Below are 26802 nucleotides of genomic sequence, written 5' to 3'. Positions count from 1 at the left end.
TGCTCATCAGACTGTCTTCAAGAATGCTAAAGACAGAAAGCGAGTGGAACTTGAATTCAAACTCAAAATCGCTGCTAAAACGAGTTAAACGTTTACCTCTTCACGTCAAGTTATTTCCACAACTTTCATGTCTTGCCATTATTCTAATTATGAAAAAAAAAATCATTTACTAATACGATGACTAAGGAGAGATCTAGAATGGTTGAATACATACACGAGTATGGGCAAATGGTTTTTTTTATGAGGTATTCATGAAATGCAAAATGCCAGCATATTTGATTTGCTTATAAAATTGAATACATACATTTTGTGTAGCCATAGTGGATAGACATGAATTTCATTTTGGCCCCCACCAAGTTTACTTATACCCCTTTTATTGAACATTTATTTTGTCAATGCCATAAAACTAATATATAATTCACAACTTGGACCAAATTTGTGGTAACCTCAGCTTGACCACGTAATTTTACTAAAAATATAAATTTCGACTACAACGACTATCTTTGATATAACATATAATTATCTTCTAATACAAGTTGAAATAAACTTCTATAGTTTGACATTTATCTTGAATTTTTTGTATTAAACACATAATACGGAGATTTAGACTTTCAGTTAGGCGTGAACGATCTAAGAGGGTGATGGACCATGGCTAGACCAAACACCCGAGGTGACAGGGAAAGAGAAACCGAGAACCGGTGAACTAGTGGTCAGTCAGTACCGATCTATTCCCAATTTCGGTCAGTTACACCTTAAAACCAGTTTGGACTAGACCATATGTACTAAATTATGATTCAACCGACTAATCTAAGACATCATAATTCATAAACAATCTCTAATGTACGTCCCCATAGGCACATAAGAAACTTTGATAGAGCAACAAATGGCTATAGTTGCCACCATTGACTTGTATATCGAAATCGAAATCTAACATCAATTTTTGGCGAAACGCTTCAATCCCACATTTCAAATGATACGCAACACATGATTCTTTGAATGATAATATTTTGAACTACAGGGTTCAAGTTGTAACTTTTCTATAGCTTAGGTCTTGATTACTCTCGTCAATAAATGGTCATGACTGATGTTATTTCAGAAGTTTCTTAAATTATCACTTTTTGGTCGAATGTCAAATTCAAAAGTTTCTTATATTATCACTTTTCGAAATTTCTTTTCATATAGTTTGGGTCAAGAATTCTATCACACGTTCTTCTTTTCTAGAAGACATAAAACAAACAGATAAATGTGTCTGGTCATAGACTTACCAAAATTTACTTGGTCTTGTATGTCGGCAGATATATACACACGTGCATAGTAAATAATTGTTTTAATTTTACACATGTTATGTGCATCACTATAATATTTAATCTCTTTTGTATTGGTCATTATTCTCCAAAAGAATAAAAAGTAAGATTTTGAAGTTGTTTTCGGCTTTTAGCATGAACTGAATAGGTACGCTACATCGTTTATGTGATTACCATTAATCCATTATATGTATTTCTTGATCTTAAAGTGTACATTATTATGGGATTTGAGGCATTGGTTACTTTCCTTGACCTGACCACATATACCCGACGCCGGCATTGTGACACCGGTAAGATTTGAGACATTGGTTAGTTTCCGTGACCTAACAAGATAGAAAAAAAATCCTCATATACCTAATGGCCAGCATAGTGATAATGACACCGGTAAGATTTGAGACATTGGTTAGTTTCCGTGATCTGACCAGATAGAAAAAAATCCTCATATACCTGATGGCCGGCATGGTGACACTGGTAAAAAAAATTGAAAGTGCGACTGTGGTAGAGATTTCCATGGAGGTGTACTACTACTACGTAACAAAAGCCAACTCTTCTTTTAACAAAAGCCATAATGTCCATAAACCGTTAGATGGTACCTAAGGTCATACCTTATGAACCCATCATCTCTACTATTCACGACCCATATGAGATTCGGCTAAGGTCATACTTTATGAACATGTCATCTCTACTATTTCAAGACCCAACAGTACTCACCGCATTTAAGGCCGGATTCGTTACGATACCAATTCAAACCCTACCTTGCAAGAATACATAAAATGGAAAGAAAAAAAAAAGACATTTTGTGAAATTTTGTACCGACCATTCAATCCGTTATCAAACTCGTGACAACTGCATAATCACTTAGAATGAACACTATTAGTTACAAAGAATATAACAGAATCACATTTCTTCTTACCTTAAAATTTTGAAATATAGACAGATAGTGAGCAAAATATATAAACATCATCCCTCGATTACCTTTTATACTTCTGGCTTTCAGGATCACATAGATTCATGTATGACTTATTTGAAATGTTATCTACTTGTATATCCATTCATTTGTGCGCCCTCCCGTCTCATCCATGTCTATAAAGATGCTGACTGCCTGAATGATGACATGGCTTGTTTTAAGTAGTGTGGCGTACGTATCAAAAAGATTTTAATAAAATGTTAACGCGTGTTTGATATTGTGTTTTCAAGTTGCAAACAATCCGTTTCAACCTTTGGGTATCGTGAAACTAAGACGTATGTGTGATTATATACGGATCACTTTATATGTAAACCTTTAAATAATCAGAATTTGCTAAACAATGAAACAACTATATATGGTTAGGGTCAGCTCAAGTCATTTAGGGGCCTTAAAACTAGGCTTGTTGATTAATAAAGTTTATACACTAATATTCTACCTTTATTTATTTATTTTGGTTTTTTATGTAAAATTTTCAAAATCAATTTAGTTAAAAACTATTTTACAATCAATAAATAAATGGATCAACTTAAAACTAGTTTAGCAAAAAATATATAGAGAGAGAAACGGTGTCTTGAAGATATGTGGCCTAGAATCGTGTTTTAGCACATATACCCTTGAGGTGGTGGTTTCAACCCATTTAAGAGTAAACAGGTCGAATTGGGTTTGTATTTTGATAACGTGTGAAGAGTAACATGCAAAATTAGTTAAAAACAAAACGGGTCAAATGGTGAAACGGGTTAAGCAGTCCATTATCAACTGCTATTCAAATCGGTTTTTAAATGTAACTATATTTTTATTTTAATAACATAGGCTTTTAATCATATTTTCATAAACGTACCTTTCCAATTCGAGGCCGTTCTTTCAATTTTTCCAAGCTGTTCCGAATATGAGAGACAGCTCCCCAACATTTCAATGTATTTGCCACGTCATCAAGCCTCAACAAGTATTCTTCTTCAGTAAGAGGAAACGATCTCTGTGAGACAAAATAATAAGCAAAACCATCATGATGCAGGCATGCAGCTGCCGGTTACATATGTAACATATCCTAGCTCAATGTTCGGAACAAAAAACTTCAAGGACATGACGTAGCTTACCTGCTCCATGTACTTCCACATGACATTCATTGCAAGAAGATTTTTACCCATGAATTCCTGCAACACATTGTAGTAATAAGTTTTTTCTTATAAATAAAAAAGATTAAAAATAAAGGTTATACCTTCTTAATAAGTTGAACATCATAGGAGCGTCCGTATTTCTTCCTAATAAGTGTTGCCAAATCAATACCAGAAAAAGCAGAATCATCTGCACCCATAATTCTTTCTAGATTTTCTCTTATGAGTTCGTTGTTAACCTGTAAAACAAAAGGTTACTCTTTGCAGCTAAGATATGTATGTAAAGGCCATTTCATCCAGGAGGTTCGGCCAGTTTTGCGGCCTTCATCCAAAGGTTTGTTTTTCCGCATCTGGATCCAAAAGGTTTTAAATCTTGTCATTTGAGAAAAATGCCCGGATAGTCCTTGTGGTTTCGCCTTTTTTCACCTATAGTCCCCAACTTTCTAAAACTACCTGAATAGTCCCCAAGTTTTCATTTTTTGTTCCCGGATAGTCCCTGGGTCTAGCTTCAGTTACTTTTCTCTGTTAAAATGATGTGAAATGACAAAAATACCCTTTCCTTAAAAGGCCAAACCATAGGGACTATCCGGGCATCTTCTTCATTTTTATTTATAAAACCCCACCACCACACTTCATCTTCAACCTCCACCCACCATCACCCTCCTCCACCCTTGGTTAGAAAAGAAATATATTCCATTCCTATTATTCACCTTTTGAGATTTCTCTTATTCACCTTTTGAGATTTCTAATCCATTATCAGCTTAAACTAAAAAAATTATGAACATCTAAATATTTCTTTTTTTTTTTTTTTTTGAACGGACATGAAACAGAGCATGAACCAAGTTGCAATTTTTCTTCCTTCTTTAGCATACTCAGGACGAGCAAACAACAAACAAACATTTCCAACTCAAAATTTTGATGTTGTTAGTTCTTATTGTTCACTGGTTCTAGCCCAATCGGTGTGATTTCAAACAAAAGTAAAACAGTTGAGTCAAAGATATACCGAAACATCGTGACGTTGTTCCGGCGAGCTCGGTTTCTCCGGTGTAACTCTGGTTACTGCGGCGAAACAGCAGGAAAAGCCGCGGGTCTCGAAGGCGTAAATCCGTCGTGAACCTCCGATTCTGGCGAGTTCTTCGGGGTCGAACCCGCGCCCACTGTGCTTGGTTCTTGTTAAACTTTTTCATGAGTTCGAAACAGTTCGAGTTAAACTCCGACGTGAATCTCCGGCAAGGATCCGAGTTCCGGCGACGAGTTCGTCTCCGATGTTGCAGGTTCCTCCGGCGCGAACTAGAGGGCGAGAAATCAAGACGAGGTATACCGAGCACGTAAAAGAAGCGCCGCGTCTAGTTCTTCTTCGGCCGTCTTCTCCGATAAGATTTGTTCTCCGGCGAAGTGCAATGGTAATCGAAAAGTGTTTTGGGTTCTCAAAAACAGAGGGTATGGGTGATGAAAGGTGTGAGGGGATGAGGGTGTCGAGATATGTGGTTTCGGTTTCGAGGAGGGTGTCGAGGAGGGTGGAGGAGAGTGATGGTGGGTGGAGGTTGAAGATCAAGTGTGGTGGTAGGGTTTTATAAATAAAAATGAAGAAGATGCCCGGATAGTCCCTATGGTTTGGCCTTTTAAGGAAAGGGTATTTTTGTAATTTCACATCATTTTAACAGAGAAAAGTACCTGAAGTTAGACCCAGGGACTATCCGGGAACAAAAAATGAAAACTTGGGGACTATTCAGGTAGTTTTAGAAAGTTGGGGACTATAGGTGAAAAAAGGCGAAACCACAGGGACTATCCGGGCATTTTTCTCTTGTCATTTTCATCCGGTTCGTTAACTCCATCAATTTTTCTCCGTTAATTCAGGGGTATTTTTGTCTTTTTTATTTAGTAAGGGTATTTTGAATACTTGTACATTATGCTAAATGCTTGTACATAAAGTGAAAAAGACCGAATTGCCCTTTAAGTTACCAAAACAGACGAAATTACCCCTGACTTCGGAGAAAAATGGATGGAGTTAACGAGCTGGATAAAAATGGCAAAATTTCAAACCTTTTGGATCCAGGTGCGGAGAAACAAACCTTTGGATGAAAGTCTCAAACTGGCCAAACCACAGGGACGAAAATGGCATTTTACTCCTCAGAAAATATGTGACTAACAAACATGGTGCATAAAACGAACTCTATGAGAGAAAGTGAAAGAAAATGTATACTTACTGATTCAGGTTCACCATCAGAAGACTCGTCTTCATTTGCACTGTCATCGGAATCATTTCTTTTTGCATCATCATCCATCTTACTTGAACAGATATGATGCCAACGTTTACCTATACAAGAACCGTGTACAATGTACTGTTTCTGGAAAAATACTGATTTACTGCCAGAAGGACCTACACCCGAATCACTAAAGCATGGAACATTACGATACCGTCCTCTTAAAACGCACTCGTTACCCCCAAATGACCAAGTACAAGGAAGGCTGGCCTGAACGCCCACCATATTCTGCAAAACAAAATCATGGACAATTCATCAAGTTCTTGTGAAATTTAAAGGTGATATAAGCATTCATATAAATTTAATCCCAATATTAGACAAACATATTAAGTTTCATGGTTTGTAGACCATATTCGAAAGGTTAATATCAGACCAACATACTTTTGTCGTTTTACACAAAGATGTCACGCAATCCAGTGTTGGTATATTAAAGTCCCAGAACTTGTTTCAAATGCACGTATTTGTGAAATTAATGATAAATGTTGACTACTAGCACACCCGTTACATATGTTGAGGCTATGTAGATGGTTCTTTTGTTGACGTGGAACACTACCTCATCAAGTTTTCATCGGTTTATATACAAATTTATGCCATGTTATATGATCAAAAATATCATCAATGTCAGGATTTTTGCACATTTGGAATGCCAGCTCATCAAATTTTGACCGGTTAAGAGGTGACACGTCAGTATTTTAGTTTTTTTCACAATTATGTGTAATTTAGGAAGTCTAATATACCAAAATTGGGCTAAGACCGTGGGGTATGGTGGGGCTTGGGTTGGGGCTTGGGTTGGGCATTGGTTGACACGTGGAATTGGAGCTCCCCCACCGCCTGGTTACGTGTCTGCGGGGTATGGTGGGGCGTGGGTTGGGCTTGGGTTGGGTGCACCGGTGGCATAAATTAAAAAAAAAAATTACAAAAAATTTATAAAAAATCACACAACATTTATAAAAAAAAAAAAAAAAACCCTACAACTTCAATTAAATTTAAAATTACATAATCCTAAAAATTACATAATTTATAAAAATTACAAAATCAACCTAGAGCGTTAAATAAATTTCAAAAAGGTCGATCTTGTCGAACGCCTTTCGCTCCTTGCCTCGAAACTCTATGTTCGCCACCGCCACCCGGTCCTCGTGGCTCAACTCGCCGCTCGGAACCGCTTCGTAGTAAGCCTTGAAACGGTCGAGCTTGGGCCGTAGCTCGCGCCATTTATGTTGGCACACGTTGAGGTTGTGGCGGTCGTTACCGACGTTATGTCGGTAGGCCGCGAATGCTTCCACCCAGTATTTTGTTTGGCCCGGTGGCCGTCCCTTAATAGCGTCGACGATGCTAGTGATGAGTGCCATTTCTTCTTCATGGGTCCACGATGCCATAGCGGTGTTGGGTTCATGGGATGGGGGGGGGGACCAGTGGGGTAGCGGGTTCAAGAGAAGGGGTAGCCGGTGGGGTTTCGGCTCGTGGGATGGGGGGACCAGTGGGTTGGGGGTTACAAATATATAGAGGTTGTTGGGAGCCCGGGGTGGCGGTTTGGTGGTATGGGGGGACCGTTTGAATTTTTAAATTCAAAATTTGAATTGACCGCCTGACGTGGCGGGGTGAGCAAATGAGATTCCGCCAGCTCGCTTGGCCATACCGCCCCACGCCCGGCTTGAAAGCCAAGCCCCAAGGGGCCACGCCCCAACCCAAGCCCACCCGGGGTGGTGCCTTGGGCGTTTTACCCCAACCCACGCCCCAACCCAAGCCCCATACCCCATGGCCTAAGAGACTTTTTTCAGTTAACTCCTAATTTCTCGATTAAGTCCTTTATTCACTTGCTATGACTTGCTACCATATACAAACACATAATAAGCATTCGATTACTGTTTCGAATCAACACAACATTCCCCTGACCTAATTTTCATAACGAGAATCGATGTTTACAGATTTAAAACTAAATTGAAAGCGTTTAGAACAGAATCGATGAACACCTACCATATTCCGCAAAAGAAACCACGGAGTATTCATCAAGTTCTTGTGAAACTTGAAGGTGATAAAAAACATTTATCATATTAGTCTCAGTATCAGATTAACATTTTTAACTTAAACCATAGACCATATTCCAAAGGGTTACTATCATAAGAAAAAACCAACATACTTTTTCATATCGCACAAAAAAAGTGACTCAATCCAATTTTAGTAAATTAAAGACCCTGAACTGGTTTAAAAAGCACGTATGTGAAATTGATGATAAACGTTGGCTACGAGAACACTCGTTACACATGTGGAGGCTATGTAAATATTCTGTTTGTTGACATGGATGTCCTGTAGATTTGACTTAAAACACCATCTCATCAATTTTGATTGTTTTATACCTATACGATAGAAAATTATCAACCTCGCCAATTTTGCACATTTAGAATCCCACTTCATCAAATTTGACAAGCTTAAAGGGTAACAAGTGACATGTGTTTAGACAAGGTTGGGGACTAAAATATACCAAAACTGGGTTAAGAGACTTTTTTCGCTCAAAATGAGAAAGCATGTTGGTTTTCTATGGTATTAACCCTTTTCGAAATCCCAAAACTGATGTGATTTTATCATCACTTAGGAAGATGAAAATGTTTAGTAGCAGTCTTGAACCTCTTTAGAGGTCGGCGGCAAAAGAACCGAAAGAACCTCCTGAGTGAAGGATGGTCGTTTACACATCATAACACAGTCAAAGACTTGTGTAAGTCTCTATTCTATATCAAGTTTAGAACTTTGGATACTAAATCTGTAACATTTGACCAAGTCAAAACTGACATCCATACATTCATCAAACCATAACCTTTATTCTATTCGCATATTCTTCCACACTCTCTCATGCAAAAGAGCATAACTACCTTCCAAAACCTAGTAATGGATTATCATTATCCTATTATGCATCAAATTCAACCTAAAAGTAGCATTTGAGTTCACAAATTCCACCTCCAATTCAAAACAAACCTACTGTTTCAAATTCTCACACCAAACCTAACAGTTTTCAGATCCAAAACCTACACCGAACACACTGCATACTCAACACAAGCATTTGCCTCTAGCAATTAAACCAAAAGCACTCACTTAACCTAACTCCTAATTTCTCAATTATGCGCCTTCATTCACTTAACCTAATTTCTCGCTAACACTTACAAACAATCACACTATAAACATTCAAATCAACGAGAACGTTAACCGTAACCTAATTTTCATAAACAGCATCATTGAACACAGATTTAAAACTAAATTGAAAGTAATTTAGATCAGAATGATGAGAAAGAACCTGTAAGGACACCGGAGGTCAGTAATCTGAAGGGAAAATTGAATCGAGAGTGCAGAGATGAATAATATTGTGAGCGTCGCCGGTCATGGACTGAGAGATTGAGAAGTAAGTGAATGAAGAAAGATATATGTGGTGAAGAGGTTAAGTGATCATGACCGTTAATATCACTAACCAGAATTTGCGTGACGCTATCTGTTAACGGGTGACTTGCACGTTATAACTGCCCGGTTCGGGTCAGTTCGGGTCGCTTCACAACTTACGTTTTCTAATTTTCATCTTGATATTACATAAGCCATCATCTGCCATTAATCTTCTAGGTTGAGTCGGGAACAAAATTATTTTGGATTGAGCTGGAGGTTTTATCATAATAAGCATTCGAATGATGGGTTTTATCTGGAATGATGACAGACCGGGTTATCAGTGTGTTGTCTACGTTTATGGACAGTGGTGACCTTTTGTCATTAAATTTACCGGATAATTGGGTTTTATTGATCGTAAAAAAATAGTTACATTATGGACAGTGGTGACCTTTTGTCATTAAATTTACCGGATAATTGGGGTTTATTGATCGTAAAAAAATAGTCATATGAATCATCTGAATAATTCTATCACGATTATAGATATTAAAAATACTATTTAGTTGTTTCAACCAGGTATAAAAAAAGATTACGAATACAAAGACTTTGATGAATATTATATATTTACGGAACAATTTCACATATATGGCTATGGATTAGGATCAAATACAAAGCTCCTAAAAATAATAAAAATAAGAAATGTACAAAAACTTCTAAAAATAATCTCACTACAAAAAAAAAAAAAAAAAAAAAATCCCTAAACACCCATAACCACCCAAAATACTAAAACCCCCTCCCAATAGAAAAATATATTTTCGTACGTCTATTTTTGATGTCAGCCTATGAGATTTGCGTATCCTAAAACATGTATTTTTGTCTCTCTTGTTAAATGATACTAGCGAGTTAATTGCCATTTTAGTCCCTGTAGTTTGAGTCATTTTGCCAGTTTTGTCCAAATGTTTCATTTTTTGCCCTGTGGGTCCAAAAATGTTTCACCATTGCTATTTTAGTCCACTGGGTTAACTTAATCCATTTTTCTGTTAACGAGAAGAGCAATTCGGTCATTTTATATGTAATTCTGTTAACTAGAAGGACATTTTAGCCATATAAAATGACCGAATTGCCATTCTCGTTAACAAAAAATAGATGAAGTTAACCCGGTGGACTAAAATGGCAACGCTGAACCTTTTTGGACCCACAGACGAAAAATGAAACATTTGGACTAAACTGGCAAAATGACTCAAACCACATTGACTAAAATGGCATAACTCGCTAGTATCATTCGCTTATCATTTAACAAGAGAGACAAAAATACATGTTTTAGGATACGTGAATCTCATATGCTGACATCGAAAATAAACGTACGAAAAGATATTTTTCTAATTATACCCAAGTTAATGTCTATTAGGATAGGGGAGGCGGTCATAAAATAACGCGTGATACATCAAACTAACGCGTGGAACAAACAATATTCCCACCGCCACTCGAAAGATCAACGCGTGATAGTTTAACGAAAACCGATTTCGTGATTTTTTCAACGCCGTGATGATATTATTTTGTGAGAGTAGTTGTTGGTTGGGGGGGAAATTGTTGGGTGTGGTGGTGAGTGATGACCACCCCCACTAAAAAAGGTTGTGAGTGATGGAAAAATGGTTGCTGACATGGCGGAACATGATTGGATATTGTGAGTGATGAAATTTTATCACTAGTGACCACCCCCTCCCCTTATAACTATAGTTGTTAATTATTCTATGGTATGGTAGACGCTGCTTTCTACTGCTTTTGGTGGATCCATATGCGAAAAGTGGGAAAGTTGACTATGTTAGGAGTGCGTTTGACTTCATGATGGAAAAAGATGTTTGTTTAGCATCGATGATTTCCGGATACATGAGACAAGATTTGGTTGAGGATGCTGAGGATGTGTACGCGAAGACGGGTGTGAAAGATATGGTGGTGTTTAACGCGATTATTGAGGTTGTGAATGGCCACTCGAAAGGGCAGATAAAGGTTTGATCATTAAACTCTGGTAAGAGCGGCTGGGCGGATCAGATTGCGGGTAACTTTATGTTACCTCGTGCGGAGGCTTTTATTGCGCCTCCTCCGGAGGGTGAAGGTGCGCGGACTCCCCACACTAGGCCATGTCGGGTTGTGACTCCTGCTGGAGAGGAAGTTATGTTTCTTTCCAGCAAGGAGTCGATGGCCTTTTCTGGATACGAGCTAACTCCTCCTCATGTTTTGTATGCATGTGAGTTGTAGAATCTGGGTGTTGGACAAGACAGTGGCAAGTCCCATAAGGCATTGAAAAAGAAGTCTGCATGTGCGCCTGGTGATACGAAGAAAAAAAAGGTTGAGCCAGTGGTTGTTCTAGATGTTGGCTCTCAAAAAGGTACAACTCGTGCCAGAAAAGCCTCTTCCGATGATTATGTTATTGTTTCTGATACTCTTGTTTGACTCGATGCTACAGGCCGAAAGAAGAGTAGCAAGCATGTTGCTAGTGTGAGCGTAGCGAGTGCCTCAATGGCGGAAAGTCCGGTGAGCGCCACACCTACCTCGCTTCCCATTTATATGGAACAATACCTTCACAAGAATTGAAGAAGGGGGCTCTAGCAAAAGGCCCCGGTCTGGAGATGAGGTGTTGGCTGCACCGGCTGCGAAGAAAGTATCGTTTGGGAAGGTGCTGATAATCGGTAAGAAGGGTGACTTGCAATCCTTTGTGTCGAAAGTCTCTCCCGGTATGTATCCTCTTTTCTCTCGTTCTAGTGTTGTAATGTATGTACTAATCGTATTCCTTGTTGTATGACTAGGTACCAAAGGCGTGCAACCCAAGTTTAGATTCATTCACTCTAAGACTCCTAAGACAGTTGAAGTGTCTGCTCCGCCTCCACCCACTAACGCTCAAGCTAAGAATAAGCTTGTTGAGGGTGCGCAAAGGGCGTATGATGTGGAGGCAGAGATTGTTTAGGAAACTGCACTTGTTTTTATTGAGACTGTAGATGTTGGAACTTCGGCCCCCCGAGGCCACCAAGGATACCTCTTCATGTGTTGGGAAAGAGTCAGTTAAGGTTGTTGAGGCAACCGTGATTCCGGGTACATGTGAGCTGGAGAAGGTGCCTGAGAACATAGAAAAGATAATTGCCGATGAAGAATATTTTTTTGTGGTTGAAACCTGGCGTTGTTGCCGGTCCACGCCCACTTTTCCACCCCGTGCCCCGCGTTGTTAATGACGTTGTCCACAGGGCGACGAGATTTCCACCGGCGTTGTACCTTTCTCCGTGTTGATGTGACACATGTTGATTCGATGTGACACAGAGATTGTTTAACCCCAACGGTTACTTTTTAAAAATTAAAATTATTTACTTTCTAAATTTCAATTTTTACATCTATAAATACCACACACCACATCTTCACCCACACCCAGACTTTTTATAAAACCCTACACTTTCACACCAACCAACACAAGAAGAAGACGTGGCAACCATCCCGTGGACGCAAGAAGAAGATGTCGCACTTTTCGAGTCGTGGGTTGAAGCCTTAAGCCACTACACGCTACACAGCCGGTCTAGCAGCCCGTTTTGGGGGAGAATTCTACAACACTTCTCGGTCCATAGGGGTGAACACACCCGAACCGTCGTCGCCCCATCCTCTCGCTTTAGGACAATCCGTATGGATTGTGAAAGATTGGAGCAACTCCCCACCTTTGTGGAGCACCAAGGGGGTGATCTTGGGGATGACGACACCATATAAGTCACCCTCATCAACTATTAGCACGAGGTTGGACGTGAATTCAAGAGTGACAAATTATTAGGTTTTTTTATGTAAATTATGTGTTTTTTAAAATTTTATATTATGTTATGTTATTTTGTGTGTTTTTATAATTTTATGTAATGTTTTTTAATTTTAATGTTATGTAATGTTTACATATTAATGTATTAGTTTAATTTCTAGTAATGTTTTTATAAAATTTAAATAGATTTTATAAAATTTGAATTATAAAAAAATAATCAAAAAGGTTGTGCCATATGTCGAAAAATGTCTTGCATCACCGCCGTGGGCCACACCGCCGTTTTAAGGCCTTTGGGTATACTTTAACCCAACTTAACTCCACCTAAGTGACACATCAACTTTTTTTCCTCATTTCACTTTGTCCCACTATAAGGAAATGGTTTAACGTGTTAACATATAACTATTTAATGCACTTTAACATTGGGTTTTTGTCTAAAAAAGAAAATAATAATTAATTCAATATCTTAACATTGGGTTAACATGTTAACACATAACTCATTTAATGCACTTTAACACAAAGAGGGAGTGGTTTGTAATGTTAGTTAACATGGCATGTCATTGTTAACACTCTAGATGTTAGAATACACCCCATGGCCTAATCACCAGTCATGTTATGAGGTTCGGTCCACTTGGCGCATAAATGGTAATTAATTTAAGGGCATGTTTGGCTAAGCTTTTTGAAACAACTTATTGACTTATTGGCTTTTTGTAAAAGTAAGTATGGAGTGACTTATTGACTTTTTCCCCTCACATACACCCTTAGAGTAGGAGTTGGGTGGAAAGTCTATTTTTCCTAGAAAGTCTAGGAAGGAATAAGAATTGGACATGTGTCATTGAGGGATTTTAAGTAGAAGGGCTATCATGTAATTTCACATTTTAATTTTATTTTTGGAATGTATCTTCATTAACTAAAATTCCATGATTTTCGGAATTTGTATTATTTTCGAATTCAAATCTGGAAGTCAATGTGTTCATTAACTAAAATTCCATGTCACATTACATCGCATATTCCATTGTTCAGAAGATTACTGGAATTTATCAGCATGTTCGTGGTGCTGTGTTTTAATAGTTTACAGGGCTAAGGCCAATTTTTTTATAGATCCCACAATATAAAGATGGTAAAACACATGGTATGAATCTGATTGCTATTAAAACACAACTGTATGAATCTGAATGCTAAAACACAACTGTATGAATCTGATTGCTGTTAAAACACAACTGTATGAATCTGAATGCTAAAACACAAGTGTATGAATCTGCTTGCTGTTAAAACACAACTGTATGAATCTGTTTGCTGTTAAAACACAACTGTATGAATCTGAATGCTAAAACACATCTGTATGAATCTGCTTGCTGTTAAAACACATCTGTATGAATCTGCTTGCTGTTAAAACACATCTGTACGAATCTGGATGCTAAAACACAACTGTATGAATCTGATTGCTATTAAAACACAACTGTATGAATCTGCTTGCTGTTAAAACACATCTGTATGAATCTGCTTGCTGTTAAAACACAACTGTATGAATCTGTTTGCTGTTAAAACACATCTGTATGAATCTGAATGCTAAAACACAACTGTATGAATCTGCTTGCTATTAAAACACATCTGTATGAATCTGAATGCTAAAACACAACTGTATGAATCTGCTTGCTGTTAAAACACATATGTATGAATCTGCTTGCTGTTAAAACACAACTGTATGAATCTGCTTGCTGTTAAAATACATCTGTATGAATCTGGATGCTAAACCACAACTGTATGAATCTGCTTGCTGCTAAAACACAACTGTATTAATTTGCTTGCTGTTAAAACACATCGTCAAGAAAACGGAGATGATAAGAACAATATTTGAATGGTGATGATGAACTCGGAGATGGTGGAGATGGAGAAGTGTTTTAATTTGATCCGGTGCTCTCCATCGTTTCTAAAGTTATCTTCTTCCATGATTGTAGTTATTTTTGGTAGGGATTGGGGTTTCCAAGATGGGTTTGGAGAGAGAGAGAGAGAGAGAGGGAAAATCGCTTGAATTTAGGAACTGGGCGGTTATCTAATTGATTTAAAACACGGTCATTAACAAAATTGCCCCTACTCATTTAAAACAATCAATTAATTAAACTCAAATATTACAAGATTGCCATTGATTTAATCTCAACCCTTAAACACACCAATCGGATGGACCAGATCACTTCCTAGACTTTCTAGGAAAAACACACTTTCCGTGCGAACCCTACTCTACACCCTTATTACCAAACATTATTTTGGAGCTTATAACTTTTTAAAAAGACAATAAGACAATAAGTAACAACTTGTTTCAAAAAGCTTAGCCAAACGCCCTACGTAGTGGTTAATTAAGTCTGTTAAACTTGACACAACAAACGAAGAGACCTAACACCGTTTACCCCCTCCAATACCCTTTGCAGCGCTTTATATCCGAAATCGGCGCATCACTACCGTCGCCGGGCTTCCACCTCCACCACCATCACTATCATTTATAACAACTTAATCGCCTGAAAAAAAAACCTAATTCACAACACGCATATGTTTGCAGTATAATCACTCGAAAAAACCCTAGCTCCGGTCATTCCTTCATTCAATACTCCAATTGGGCAATTTCTTCTTCAATCAACATCTGAATCAACCAAATTGACATGATTGATGGTGGAAATCAACATGATTCACCATCAACAGCAGCAAACAACTGCAATTTCATCTATTCCGATCAGTTCTCCCTCTTCTTCCACCATTAGACCACCACACACCACCACCACAACCGCCGCCGCAACTAACAACAACATGCAGCAGAAGCCGCAACAGCAACAGCAGCAAATACCGTCGCCGATATCTCTGGCGTCGCAGCGGCAACTGCCGAGTCAATTTGTGACGCCGATTTCTGCGGCTCATCCTACCGGAGAGCCTGCGGTGATTATGTCTAGTTCGTCGCCGGTGGCGAGAGTTAGGTTTTCGGATCTGGTTCCGTACGATGGAGTGGCGACGGATGGTTATTTGAGAGCGGTGGAGAGTTTATCCGGTTCGCTTACGCGGCATAACGCGGTGGTGATTGAGTTAGGGGTTGAGGATGGGGCGTTGATGAGGTGCGGGTTGGAATCAGCTAGGATGTATTTTAGAACTAGGGCTCAGAGTGGTGGTTGTTGGAGTGGTAGTAATGGTAATAATGGATTTTACAAGTATAGAGCAGGAAGGTATGTGTTTTATCCGTTTTCGTAGTTAGTTTCGTCCGAGCAGATTTTCTGAATTAGGAATGTTATGTTAATTGCATAAAAAATGCAACATTAATGCCTGCTGCATCATCTTAATTTGTAGCATTTAAGGAATGAGTATATTTTTATGCAAGAGTTCTGTGTTAGGAGTGTCTGATAATGGTTAAAGAACATGACTACATGCTTTTAAAAATCTTGGTGCTGATTATCGTTACGTGCCCCTTTCTAGTAATGATTTTGTAGTCAAGTAGCCTAGATGTTGGGGATCGCGTGTTTGCATGCTTACAGTGGCTTAGCTTATGAGCTTGTTGGTTTATCAGTTCTACTATAGTCATTATTGTTATAAACAGGTAATGGAGTACTGCTCTGGTAATTGAGAGTTGATGCTGTTGAAACTATAAGATGTGGTTTAATTGATTTTCTGTTTTGACATTTTCATGATAATTATTTAGTAATTGGTGATAAGGGAACTCGAATGGTGATTTCATGGTGTTGCAAAATGCAAAGTAAATACTCAAGAAGCACATTTGTTTCATAGATAACCTTGGAACATAAAGGCTAGAGTACACCAATTTTGGAGTATGAGGCGAGATGATATATACCATCATGAAAGACCCTTAGATTCTACATAATAGGATACACAGATAATGACATAAATGGGTTATTATCTAAATAACATAAACCTAGATGTAAGAAAAATGCTATTGAAGGATTGTTTATAGTATATGTGCACTTTTTTTTGTCATCTATACTGTCTAATTAACTTTGTTTCTGTTTTATATTAGCTGTACACTTTTATTTACTAGTTCAACTTGTGTGTGGTGGGGCACATTTGGATGTTATTATAAGTGTCATGTGACAGGGCTTTAGAAGATATGGATTCATCTCCACCATGTATGGCAGATGTTTTCAGATGCATGGGAAAGGCTGCTCGTGCTGCTTTAAATGCAATTGCTAGGCACCTTCGTTTAAGAAGCGAGTAACTATTTTTTTTATTCTGCTTAAATATCTCTTCATTTTTTCTTTATCAATTTTTATTGTCCATATGTTTCACTAATATATATTTTTAAATTTACACTATATTCCAGTGCTTTCAACCATCTACTTGATGACAACCCATTACCTGCTAATGAGGCATCATCGTCAGTGCTTGTTGCATCGTACTTGCACATGCCATTGCAAAAGGGAAAAGGTGCCATTGGTGGTGGGAACATAACAACAAATAATGAAAGTGAAAAGGGATTATTAACATTGATCAGTTCAGATACACCTGGTCTTCAGGTAAATTTTCATCAAACGACTTTAATTGTTACTTATTAGTATCCAAAATCAACTTTTGTATGAGCTTGCAAAGTTTATATTTTTGGTAGACTGCGTATTGACTTGTGTATCTTTCGTAAGCTTAACGTGTTGGATTTTGATCCCTTATGCTACACATGTAAGGTGGCATTTTCAGTTTTATCTTAAGTGGGTCAAATCAAAATATCAGCTAAAAGGGGAACAAGTCAAATGGTTATAACGGGCTTAAACTTGCCCAACAAACACATACAAACTCTTGAATTGTTTCTATTCAATGATTCAGATTTATTATTGTAATAGTATTGTTTTCGTAGTCATAATTAACAATTTATCTTAGAAAGTAAGCAAATCGACCTGGCTCCTTCCAGTCCATTCTAAAATTGATCCGTATTAATTCAAATCAGTCATGACCATTAGCCGTTGCGCCCATCTGCAGACAGGTACCTTATAGCGTCATATACAAGATAACAATTTATCTGGTATATACACTATTTTACTTACACATGTAAAATAGCGTATATACTAGGGTATTTTGATGTAATATACATATAATTTTTTTTCTTGTGTATCGCTATTTTTAAATAGCGCCCACTATTTATCGCTATTCGCTATGTAGCATATAGGTAATTAGGTACCTTATCGCTATTTGTCGCAATTCGCCATTAACAACTATGATCTTGCCACATTAACCTAACCTGGATCGTTTCGGCCCTTACAAAGAAGTGAAGAACAAACGAGTGTTCTTTGCAGCATTTCTGATAGTTGTTTTGTTTCTTTCCTTAGGTTCGTGATCCCAATGGTCGTTGGTACCTAGCAGATTACAGTTCTGCCCCTGGGGATCTTTTACTATTAACAGGGAAGGCACTCAGTCATGCCACTGCTGGCCTTCGCCCTGCTGCTTCATATAGGGCTGCAACCGATTGCACTTCTACCACTTCTAATGCTGGGAGGTATATCAAGTTTATATAACTGTAATGTTATTTTTTATTTAGGATGTTATTTTGATCTTTTGAATAACTAATATTTTATAGGTCGTCATTAGCATTTAGGCTCATGCCACAAAGTAATGCCATATTAGACTGTTCCCCTATTAGAACAGCGGGCCATGTGATCCCTCAAAGCTATGTACCAATTTCTGTCAGCCAGTTTATGGATGATCTTTCTGCTGACGAGGATGTACCCTGTAACGGCTCTGATAGTGCTTTTGTAAGCCAGTTATATTATCTAAAAGAGCTAATTTGTTGACTTGCACACATTTGCCAATTTCAAAATCCTAATTTAATAACAGATCATTTCTTATTAGTAAAATTTAGAGTAAAAATGCCATTTTTGTCCTTGAGGTTTGGCCAGTTTTGCGACTTTCATCCAAAGGTTTGTTTTTCGGCATCTGGATATTCCAAAAGGTTTGAAATCTTGCCATTTTCATCTGGCTCGTTAACTCCATCCTTTTTTCTCGGTTAAGTCAGGGGTATTTCTGTCTTTTTGTTAACTTTAAGGGCAACTCGGTCTTTTTACATAAAGTGAAAAAGACCGAATTGCCCTTTAAGTTAACAAAAAGACATTCGTTTTTTTACATAAAATTAAAAAGACCAATCGCCCTTTAACTCTTTAGGTTAACAAAAAGACAGAAATACCTTTGACTTAACAGAGAAAAATGGATGGAGTTAACGAGCCGGATGAAAATGGCAAGATTTCAAATCTTTTGGATCTAGATGCCGAAAAACAACCCTTTGAATGAAAGTCGCAAAACTGGCCAAACCTCAGGCCTCAGGGACAAAATGGCATTTTACTCAAAATTTATGTGATAATTCTTTTGGTATGTATAGTATCTACCTTCAATCAAGTTTATTGAGCTGTTAAAAGTAAAAGTCTCACAGTGGGTTCTGAATTGCAGACGGGTTGGAAAATTTCTAATAAAGAACCATCATTAAGAAGTGTACTCTCTGATTCATTATCGTAAGTTAAATTTTCAATATTTGCTCTTTCTTATAGTAATCCTTACTCTTTTTTCTTATTTGTGCACTTGCTTGCTTCTCGTACTCGATAATAACCGGGTGTCGGGTTATATGTAATTTCATTTGTTTTTGTAATATGCAGATGGTCAACTAATGTTATACCAAATGCTTGTTAAACTAATTTTCTTATAAAATATAGAAGATTCTGATGCAATCTGGTATTTTATTTAGTGGTACATTTCTTGAAGATGCTATGTTTGCTCCATGCGGGCATTCATTTGGTGGCATGATGCTCAAGAGGGTCATAGAGGCGGTAGGTGAAACGATACTTCTTTATATATTGCAAAAATGTCTGAATTTGAAATTAATAGCTTCTTTTACAAGATTAAGATGATTGAAGAGTGCATTACTGAATTAAGGAGGTGTTTTGAGAGTGGTCTAAACTAGTAGAAGAAAATGAATATTTGATAATCCAAACAATTAGTTTCCAAAAGGGATTTTTTTTAATATATATATGTTTTTTGACAAAAGCACAACCTTTACGTTACAGGGAAGATGTACAGTCTGTGATGCTGAAGTTGGGAATGCATCTTTAATACCTAATCATGGTAACATACATCTTTCACTTTTGTTACGAACATGTATTAGTTATTAATTTTTAGAGTAAATTACTTTTTGAGTCCTTGTGTTTTAGTGGTTTTAACCACTTGAGTCCAAAATCAAAAAGTTTAACGCCCTGAGTCCCTAACCGCTAATTTTATAACGTTTTGAGTCCAATTTTTTAACACTTATACTTTTGACTTTGGACTCAAGTGGTTAAAACCACTAAAACAGAGGGACTAAACGTTATAAAATGAGCGGTTAGGTACTCAGGACGTTAAACTTTTTGATTTTGGACTTAAGTGGTTAAAACCACTAAAACACATGGACTTAAAAAGTAATTTACTCTAATTTTTTATTATTTTATCAACAGCTTTAAGAGCTGCAGCAGCAGCTGTTAAACGTGAGGATGATCGACGGCTTTTCCACAATGCTGCTATGAGGAAACAAAGAAGAGAAGTTGGCGACCGCTGGGTATGTGATAGAATCTAGGAATTAGACTCAAAAGCAAATGATTCAGTTACTAAAGCAAATTCCAATTCAAGAAGGGAAGGTTTCCAATTTCAAAATGACAGAATCCTAACTAGAGAAACATAAACATCGATGAAAACAAAACAAATGCAGAAAATAGATACTTGAACTAAAAGAAAGAAAGTGGGAGCAGTTATCTTCGCTTCTTCCTGGTTTCGTGGATCAGCCCCGTCCCCTTAACTTTCGAACACTTTTTTCCAATTGATTTACCCCATTTGTTCCCCTCCATTTTTCAGATGACCCGACCCAGTTTGACCCAATAGTGGGTTCGGGTTTGTACCAGTATGTTTTAATGGGTGGGTTGGGTAATAGGTCAAACGTAGGGGTGCAAACGAGCCGAGCCCGAGCTCGACCAGGCACGAGCTCGGCTCGGTTCGAGCTTTGTTTTCAAAGCTCGATCTTGGATCAGTTCGAGCTTTGTTTTCAAAGCTTGAGCTCGGCTTGTTGGTAGTTTCTTAAGCTCGAGCTCGGCTCGGGCTCGTTTGTTATCTATTACTTAATAATAATATAAATAATAGACTCGTGAGCTCTCGATAAGTGAAGCTCGGGTTTGTTTACTAAACAAGCTTATTTTTAGGTTTGGGCTCGGCTCATAAACAAGTTTAAATAAGCTTGGTTCGGCTCGTTTACTAGATACTTTAAATAAGGTGTAAATGTTATTAAATATTAATAAAAACTAATATTAAACTAAGACTTGATAAGGCTCGACGAGCTTGACGAGCTTCGCATGCCAGGCTCTAGCTTTAGCTTGATAAGAAACGAGCTTTGTTTTAAGCTCAAGCTTGGCTCGGGCTCCTTAAGGCTTGGCTTGTTTCGAGCTTTTTCTCGAGCTGATCTCAAGCAGCTCGCTAGCCGCTAGGTTCGTTTGCACCTCTAGTCAAACAGATAGCTTTTTGGTACGGGTGGAAATAGATGTTGATCCAAATTCCAAAACACTTTCAATCCATTTGACCTGATTGGTTTTAGGGCACGCTTAATAAAAGTTTTGTCTTAACTACATTTTATAGGCTTTCATGTCATACTTACTCTAATCATAATTTGTTGAATATAAAACATAAAAAAATCGGATGGCTTTCAACCCGTTTGACCTGATTGACTTCATGGCACACTTAATAAAAGTTTCGTCTTAACTGGCATTTTATAGGCTTTCATGTCATAGTTACTACATTCATAATGGATTTACAATCTAATGTTAATAGAGTTACATAAATTATCCCAGTGGTTTGGTCAAAATTACAGATGTTATCATTCATCCCTCGTCAAATCTAATTTCGGCATGAGAATGAAAGTGGAGGGGGCTCTTGTGTTTATTAGTTATATGCTATTTAAAACAAAATTATCCATAAATGATTGAGATGATCATTCTACATATATAAGGGTTTGAGCGATGTACAATATCCGTAATTTTAACATAACCACAGTGACGATTTCTGTATTGAAACTATATTAACAAATTATACAGTGATTGCGATGCTAACAAGTGTGATCTGTGAACAATTTAGGTAAATGGTGATGCTACTTCTGAAAATGGGTCCCAAAGATGTGTGCAGTATCCATTTTCAGTAAACGAGAAAGTTGTTATTAAGGTTAGTTATGTAATAATGTATGATGCTATGATGTTTGTTTCTAATTCTGTTACAGATGTTTTAAAAATCAAAGGGATATGATCACGAGATCATAAACCAAGTTTTAATATTGTTCCAATAAAGCTACTAGCACACTTTGATCTTTATAACTTTAAAAACCACTGGTAATATTGTTACATCTTTGTGAACCTTTTCCATATTTGTTTATATTGAATAACCTAAATGGAACAGCTACGAAACTTGGTTATAATATAATTTAGAGTAAAATGCCATTTTCGTCCCTGGGGTTTGGCCAGTTTTGCGACTTTCGTCCAAAGGTTTGTTTTTTCGCATTTGGATCCAAAGGGTTTGAAATCTTGTCATTTTCATCCGGCTCGTTAACTTTATCCATTTTTCTCTGTTAAGTCAGGTATATTTCTGTCTTTTTTGTTAACTTAAAGGGCAATTCGGTCTTTTTCACTTTATGTTCAAGCATTTAGCATACTGTACAAGTATTGAACAGACCGAATTACCCTTTAGGTTAACAAAAAAGACAAAAATACCCCTGACTTAACGGAGAAAAATGGATGGAGTTAACAAGCTGGATAAAAAATGGCTAGATTTCAAACCTTTTGGATCCAGATGCGAAAAAAAAACCTTTGGATGAAAGTCGCAAAACATGCCAAAACCCTGAGGGACGAAAATGTCATTTTACTCTAATTTTTATTGATAACATCTATGAAATTTTCATTAATAGAAGAATATTAAAAGTTGAGTAGCTTTGTTGCTAGAAAAAAGTTTCGAGTAGGAGTAGATCTGTTTCTTCCAAATTAAAAGTATTAATGTGGTGGTGCAGGGAAACCGAAGGACACCGGATAAATTTGTTGGGAAAGAAGCCATCATAACTTCACAATCTCTTAATGGCTGGTAAGTAGTACATCTTATAGAATTTGTTTGGTTAAAATCAACGGTGGAGATTGATTGATTGAGTATTTTTTTGGATATTATGTCATTTAGGTACCTGGTAAATATTATTGAAAGTGGAGAGAAGGTTCGGCTGCAGTATCGATCTTTCACAAAGATCCCAAATTCTCCGCCACAACCTCAGCCTCCTCCACCGGCTACAACCAGTTGATTTTCTTTATCGACTCACGCCTTTAAGATTATAAGTGTCGAATTAAAATGAGTTATTTTTTAGTAGCAGCTAAATTTGTAAAAAGGTTTCTTATTTATTTATATCTTAGTTTGATATTTTCATGAGCTAGGGTGTAAAGAATCCAAGTCCCAAGTTTGTCTAACCTAGCTTGGTGCATTTCGAGCTTAGTTGGTTCGTGAGTTTCAAGCTTACCCAAGCTCGATCATGTTTATTATTTACAAACCAATTTTGTTTATACATACAAAGTTTTATTTATACAACATATTATTATTTACAAACCATTTATACATACTCTTAAGTATTATTTAGTTATATTTCATGGAATTATAAATAATGACATCTATTATATAACTAGTATTAGGTCCTGGTGTTGTGGCGGGGCAGGGGGCGTAAAACCTTGAAAAAGATTTAACGTGTGTGTTGCCTGATGTAAACAACGAACAGTGGAAAAGGTCTGACACCGACTTTATAACTTTAAAAATATGATATTTTATAAAATTCTGAAATACCATTGTGACATGCTTATGTTTATTTCCGTTTAGATGTAAAGTTCGTTCAAATCCGAGTTGTGTGTAATAAGGCATAGGTCATCGAAGCATGATATACACGCATCAATGTTTTTGTAACTTTCTGATGTGCATCAAAGTTTACTATAGTTAGTTGTCAAGTAACGGTGATTTGTTAGTTGGCTATTAGTCGGTTAGAAAGTCAATTAGTCAAAGGTGTGTTGTATAAATAGAACTTGTATTGTAAAGAGGGCCGGTGCCGGCCCTGAGAATTCATGTACCCTGTTCGAGCTCGAAAAAATGTGCCCTTAGCCCTTAACGAAATTGGATATTGAGCTCACTAAAGATCTAAACCTAATGCCAAAAGGGTTAATAACTAATCTAAACCATAAGAATAATTTTGTAAGGGAACCTATGTTGGTGTTTGTATGGGTGTACCCTACAAAAAAAATATTTTACATATACATGCCGAGTTTTTTTAATCAAAAATGTGCCACTTGAAACACCGGGCCCTGGCCGGTGGTCCTTCCCGCCCACCCTCAGGGCCGGCCATGAAGAGGACATTCAGAAATTAATAATAACTTTCTCTCTCTATCTTCTTTACTCAATCCTATTAACTAACTTTCGGAATCTTTTCCATAAGTTCTCTGAGCGTTAATGATGTTCAACCATTAAAGATTCAATCTTAACACGAACCCACATCAGTTTCATTTTCTTTATTCCAACTTTTGTTTTTCTTTAATTTCTTAGATTTATTTTTGAACTTTTTTATTTTTATACGCTAGTCTTGCTCGAGGGTGAGTTTACAAAAGGTTTTGGTCTTTTATTTTACAAATCTAAAGAACATTATTTTTTCCGCAGTTTCTCGTCTTTAGTTCATTTAGGGACTACACGAAATTCAATATTTACACTCAAAACCCCACTAGTTAGGTTTATCGCAATTTAATCCACTTGGTTATAAGTTATTTAACAATCCCATTCAATTAAATATTATTTACTCAATTTCATAGAATCGTTTTTATTTGTAGAGCTTTGAAACCATGAGAGCTACAAATTAATTTCAACGTTTAATGGGCCTTAGCTAAAGCCTATGGGATGATCTTATTAAATTGGGCTAAAGCCAGAGATAAAATCGAGTTGGGCTAATTACGTGGGCACTTGGGGCCAGAGGTGTCCAAACCGGGGTTTTTTTTAAATACCCGGGTACGGGTATGACCGGGTTTTGACTTTTCAGGTATTGGTCATAATCGGTTCGGGTTTTCAATACCCGAGTATTAGAATACCCTATTTCCGGGTCCAGGTAGGGTTCGAGTATTGGTCGGGTGTGGTACTAGTATTGGTGGGGTATGGTTTGGGTTCGGGTATGGATGAGTTTTTTGATTCATATTTTTGATATTAATTTGATTTAGAAAAGAATATAAAATCAATTTTGGTTAGAAAAAAAAACAAATTTTTAAAAGGTGATTCAATGTTGACACTTAGCCTTCCTTGTAATCATTTATTCCAAGTAAGATTATTCAATTCAACTACCATAAAACCATAACAATACATTAACAAAATACAATTAGCCAAAAATTAGAACAGCAAATGTTTAATCCGAATTACCATATGCGAAATGATTGTTGTTACTTTCTCAACGCTTATCAGTAAGCTCAACACTAAGATGAAATCTATCATTAATGAAATAGAGGACTTTTTTATCTTCTCCCATAAAACAAGTCCACGGAATCTTAAACAACAATATGGGACTAAACAACTCTTCACATGTATAACTCCTTTTGAATCTGCTAACAAACTCTTGAGCGTGAATTGAGTCCGTTCCTGCGAACTCATAGTCAAACGGAAAAGCACATGGCCCATGTACCGTAGCTAAGTAAACCTCGAAATGGTCCATGTGATGCAGGGCCATCAAGAAAAACTCTTGACCACCAAACTCAAATGGTTCTGAAATAAGATTACCCGATGGAAACAAACTTGCGCAAATGTCACGTTTTAATTCTAAGTAGACCACACAATGTGGACGCGGTTGTTGGAATTTAACCATTTTAATGGGTCGTACCTTGTAGGGCCGTTCCACAAACCTACGGTTAACATTAGAGTTTTCATCGCTGATATATGCGTGTTGCTTGTTTGGGACCGCGGATTTAAAAGAAAGTGCTTCAGTTACTACCTTTTCGGCAAATTCAGGGTCGAACTCCTCGCGGGTGAGGAGATCTGTAAGCATTCTACGTGTCATGTAAGGGTAACGAATAAACTTTGCAAGTCGGGTCATCATGATTTTACGGCTGTCCTCTAGTTTAGGGTACTGGGACGCGACCCATTTGAGGACAAAACGGTAAACTTCATTTTCTGATAACAGCCGGAGATCATCACTAGCTATAATCTCCTCCAAACCAGCGAGCGGCAAGTTAAGAATCTCATCTTTATCGTACCTGCCATTATTTATAAAATTTTAGATAATTCACTAAAAATTTAACATTTTGTATTTTTTTTGGAAGCTTTACTTGGTCATGTCTTTGAAATAGACAACATAGAACTGCTTGGTAGCAATAGTTAGTGGCTGAAATGCTTCAGTCATTAAAATAGTTGAAGGAAGATCAAGATATACTAGTACTGATTCAGGTGTCATCGTTAGAGTTCTTAATAAACGGCCGCAATATCTCGTGCATGAAGCAACATCAAATTTTTCAGCAGTCAATAGTACATCAAGCACATCATAAGCAGCTGTAACAGTCAAATTGTTGCTATACATAAACTTCAATAGCTCCATGAGACTAGCTTCCTCTGAGGATAAATAATAAACAATAAGTTACACATAAACGTATAACATATATAACAAATGACTATTTACTACAAACCTGTCGCATTGATTTGCAAGGTTACATGACATTGCTCTGACTCTTTCATCCCGTTTGAAAACAACTGCATGAACAAACAAGGAGAAAATTAATAAAAGATTAAATTGCAAGGTTTTTTACTTAAAAATTCAGACGATTTCCTTTGCCTTTAAAATTGATGAGTTTTTTACTTAACGTTTGAAAATGTTACACGTTATGTCATTTGACACTAACCCAACTATTTTTTTTTTGTTAAATCAAGTCACACAAGGGTAATTAAGTTTTTTTTACCGGTTTTTTTATATAAATTTAAACAAATAAATAAACAAACCAAATTAAGA

The 26802-nt window shown here is 37.1% G+C and overlaps 3 protein-coding genes across 3 annotated transcripts; 1 reads left to right on the top strand and 2 right to left on the bottom strand.

Annotated features, from left to right (window-relative positions):
- Window positions 1-2118: 2118 nt before the first annotated feature.
- LOC110882462 lies at window positions 2119-9112 on the bottom strand. The gene is made up of 6 exons (XM_022130478.2): window positions 8931-9112; window positions 5591-5875; window positions 3488-3622; window positions 3366-3422; window positions 3110-3244; window positions 2119-2406 (listed from the first exon to the last, which is right to left on the bottom strand). Exons 2-6 carry the CDS (start codon window positions 5870-5872, stop codon window positions 2341-2343), a joined length of 675 nt encoding a protein of 224 aa, XP_021986170.1. The 5' UTR covers window positions 5873-5875; window positions 8931-9112; the 3' UTR covers window positions 2119-2340.
- A 6040-nt stretch (window positions 9113-15152) lies between these two features.
- On the top strand, window positions 15153-23373 carry LOC110882449. The gene is made up of 12 exons (XM_022130470.1): window positions 15153-15994; window positions 16875-16991; window positions 17101-17293; window positions 18095-18261; window positions 18343-18517; window positions 19206-19267; window positions 19498-19579; window positions 19817-19874; window positions 20240-20340; window positions 21900-21983; window positions 22819-22889; window positions 22980-23373. Exons 1-12 carry the CDS (start codon window positions 15450-15452, stop codon window positions 23095-23097), a joined length of 1773 nt encoding a protein of 590 aa, XP_021986162.1. The 5' UTR covers window positions 15153-15449; the 3' UTR covers window positions 23098-23373.
- A 1785-nt stretch (window positions 23374-25158) lies between these two features.
- Window positions 25159-26563, bottom strand: LOC110940657 (BTB/POZ domain-containing protein At2g46260). The gene is made up of 3 exons (XM_022182213.2): window positions 26483-26563; window positions 26129-26408; window positions 25159-26056 (listed from the first exon to the last, which is right to left on the bottom strand). The coding sequence occupies exons 1-3, from the start codon at window positions 26550-26552 to the stop codon at window positions 25258-25260; spliced, it is 1149 nt and encodes a 382-aa protein (XP_022037905.1). The 5' UTR covers window positions 26553-26563; the 3' UTR covers window positions 25159-25257.
- Between the last annotated feature and the right edge of the window lie 239 nt (window positions 26564-26802).

The sequence above is a fragment of the Helianthus annuus genome, chromosome 16 (assembly GCF_002127325.2).
Source record: "Helianthus annuus cultivar XRQ/B chromosome 16, HanXRQr2.0-SUNRISE, whole genome shotgun sequence".
Lineage (NCBI taxonomy): Eukaryota > Viridiplantae > Streptophyta > Magnoliopsida > Asterales > Asteraceae > Helianthus > Helianthus annuus.
Note: the sequence above shows the minus strand (reverse complement) of the source record. Positions and strands in the feature narration are given on the sequence as shown.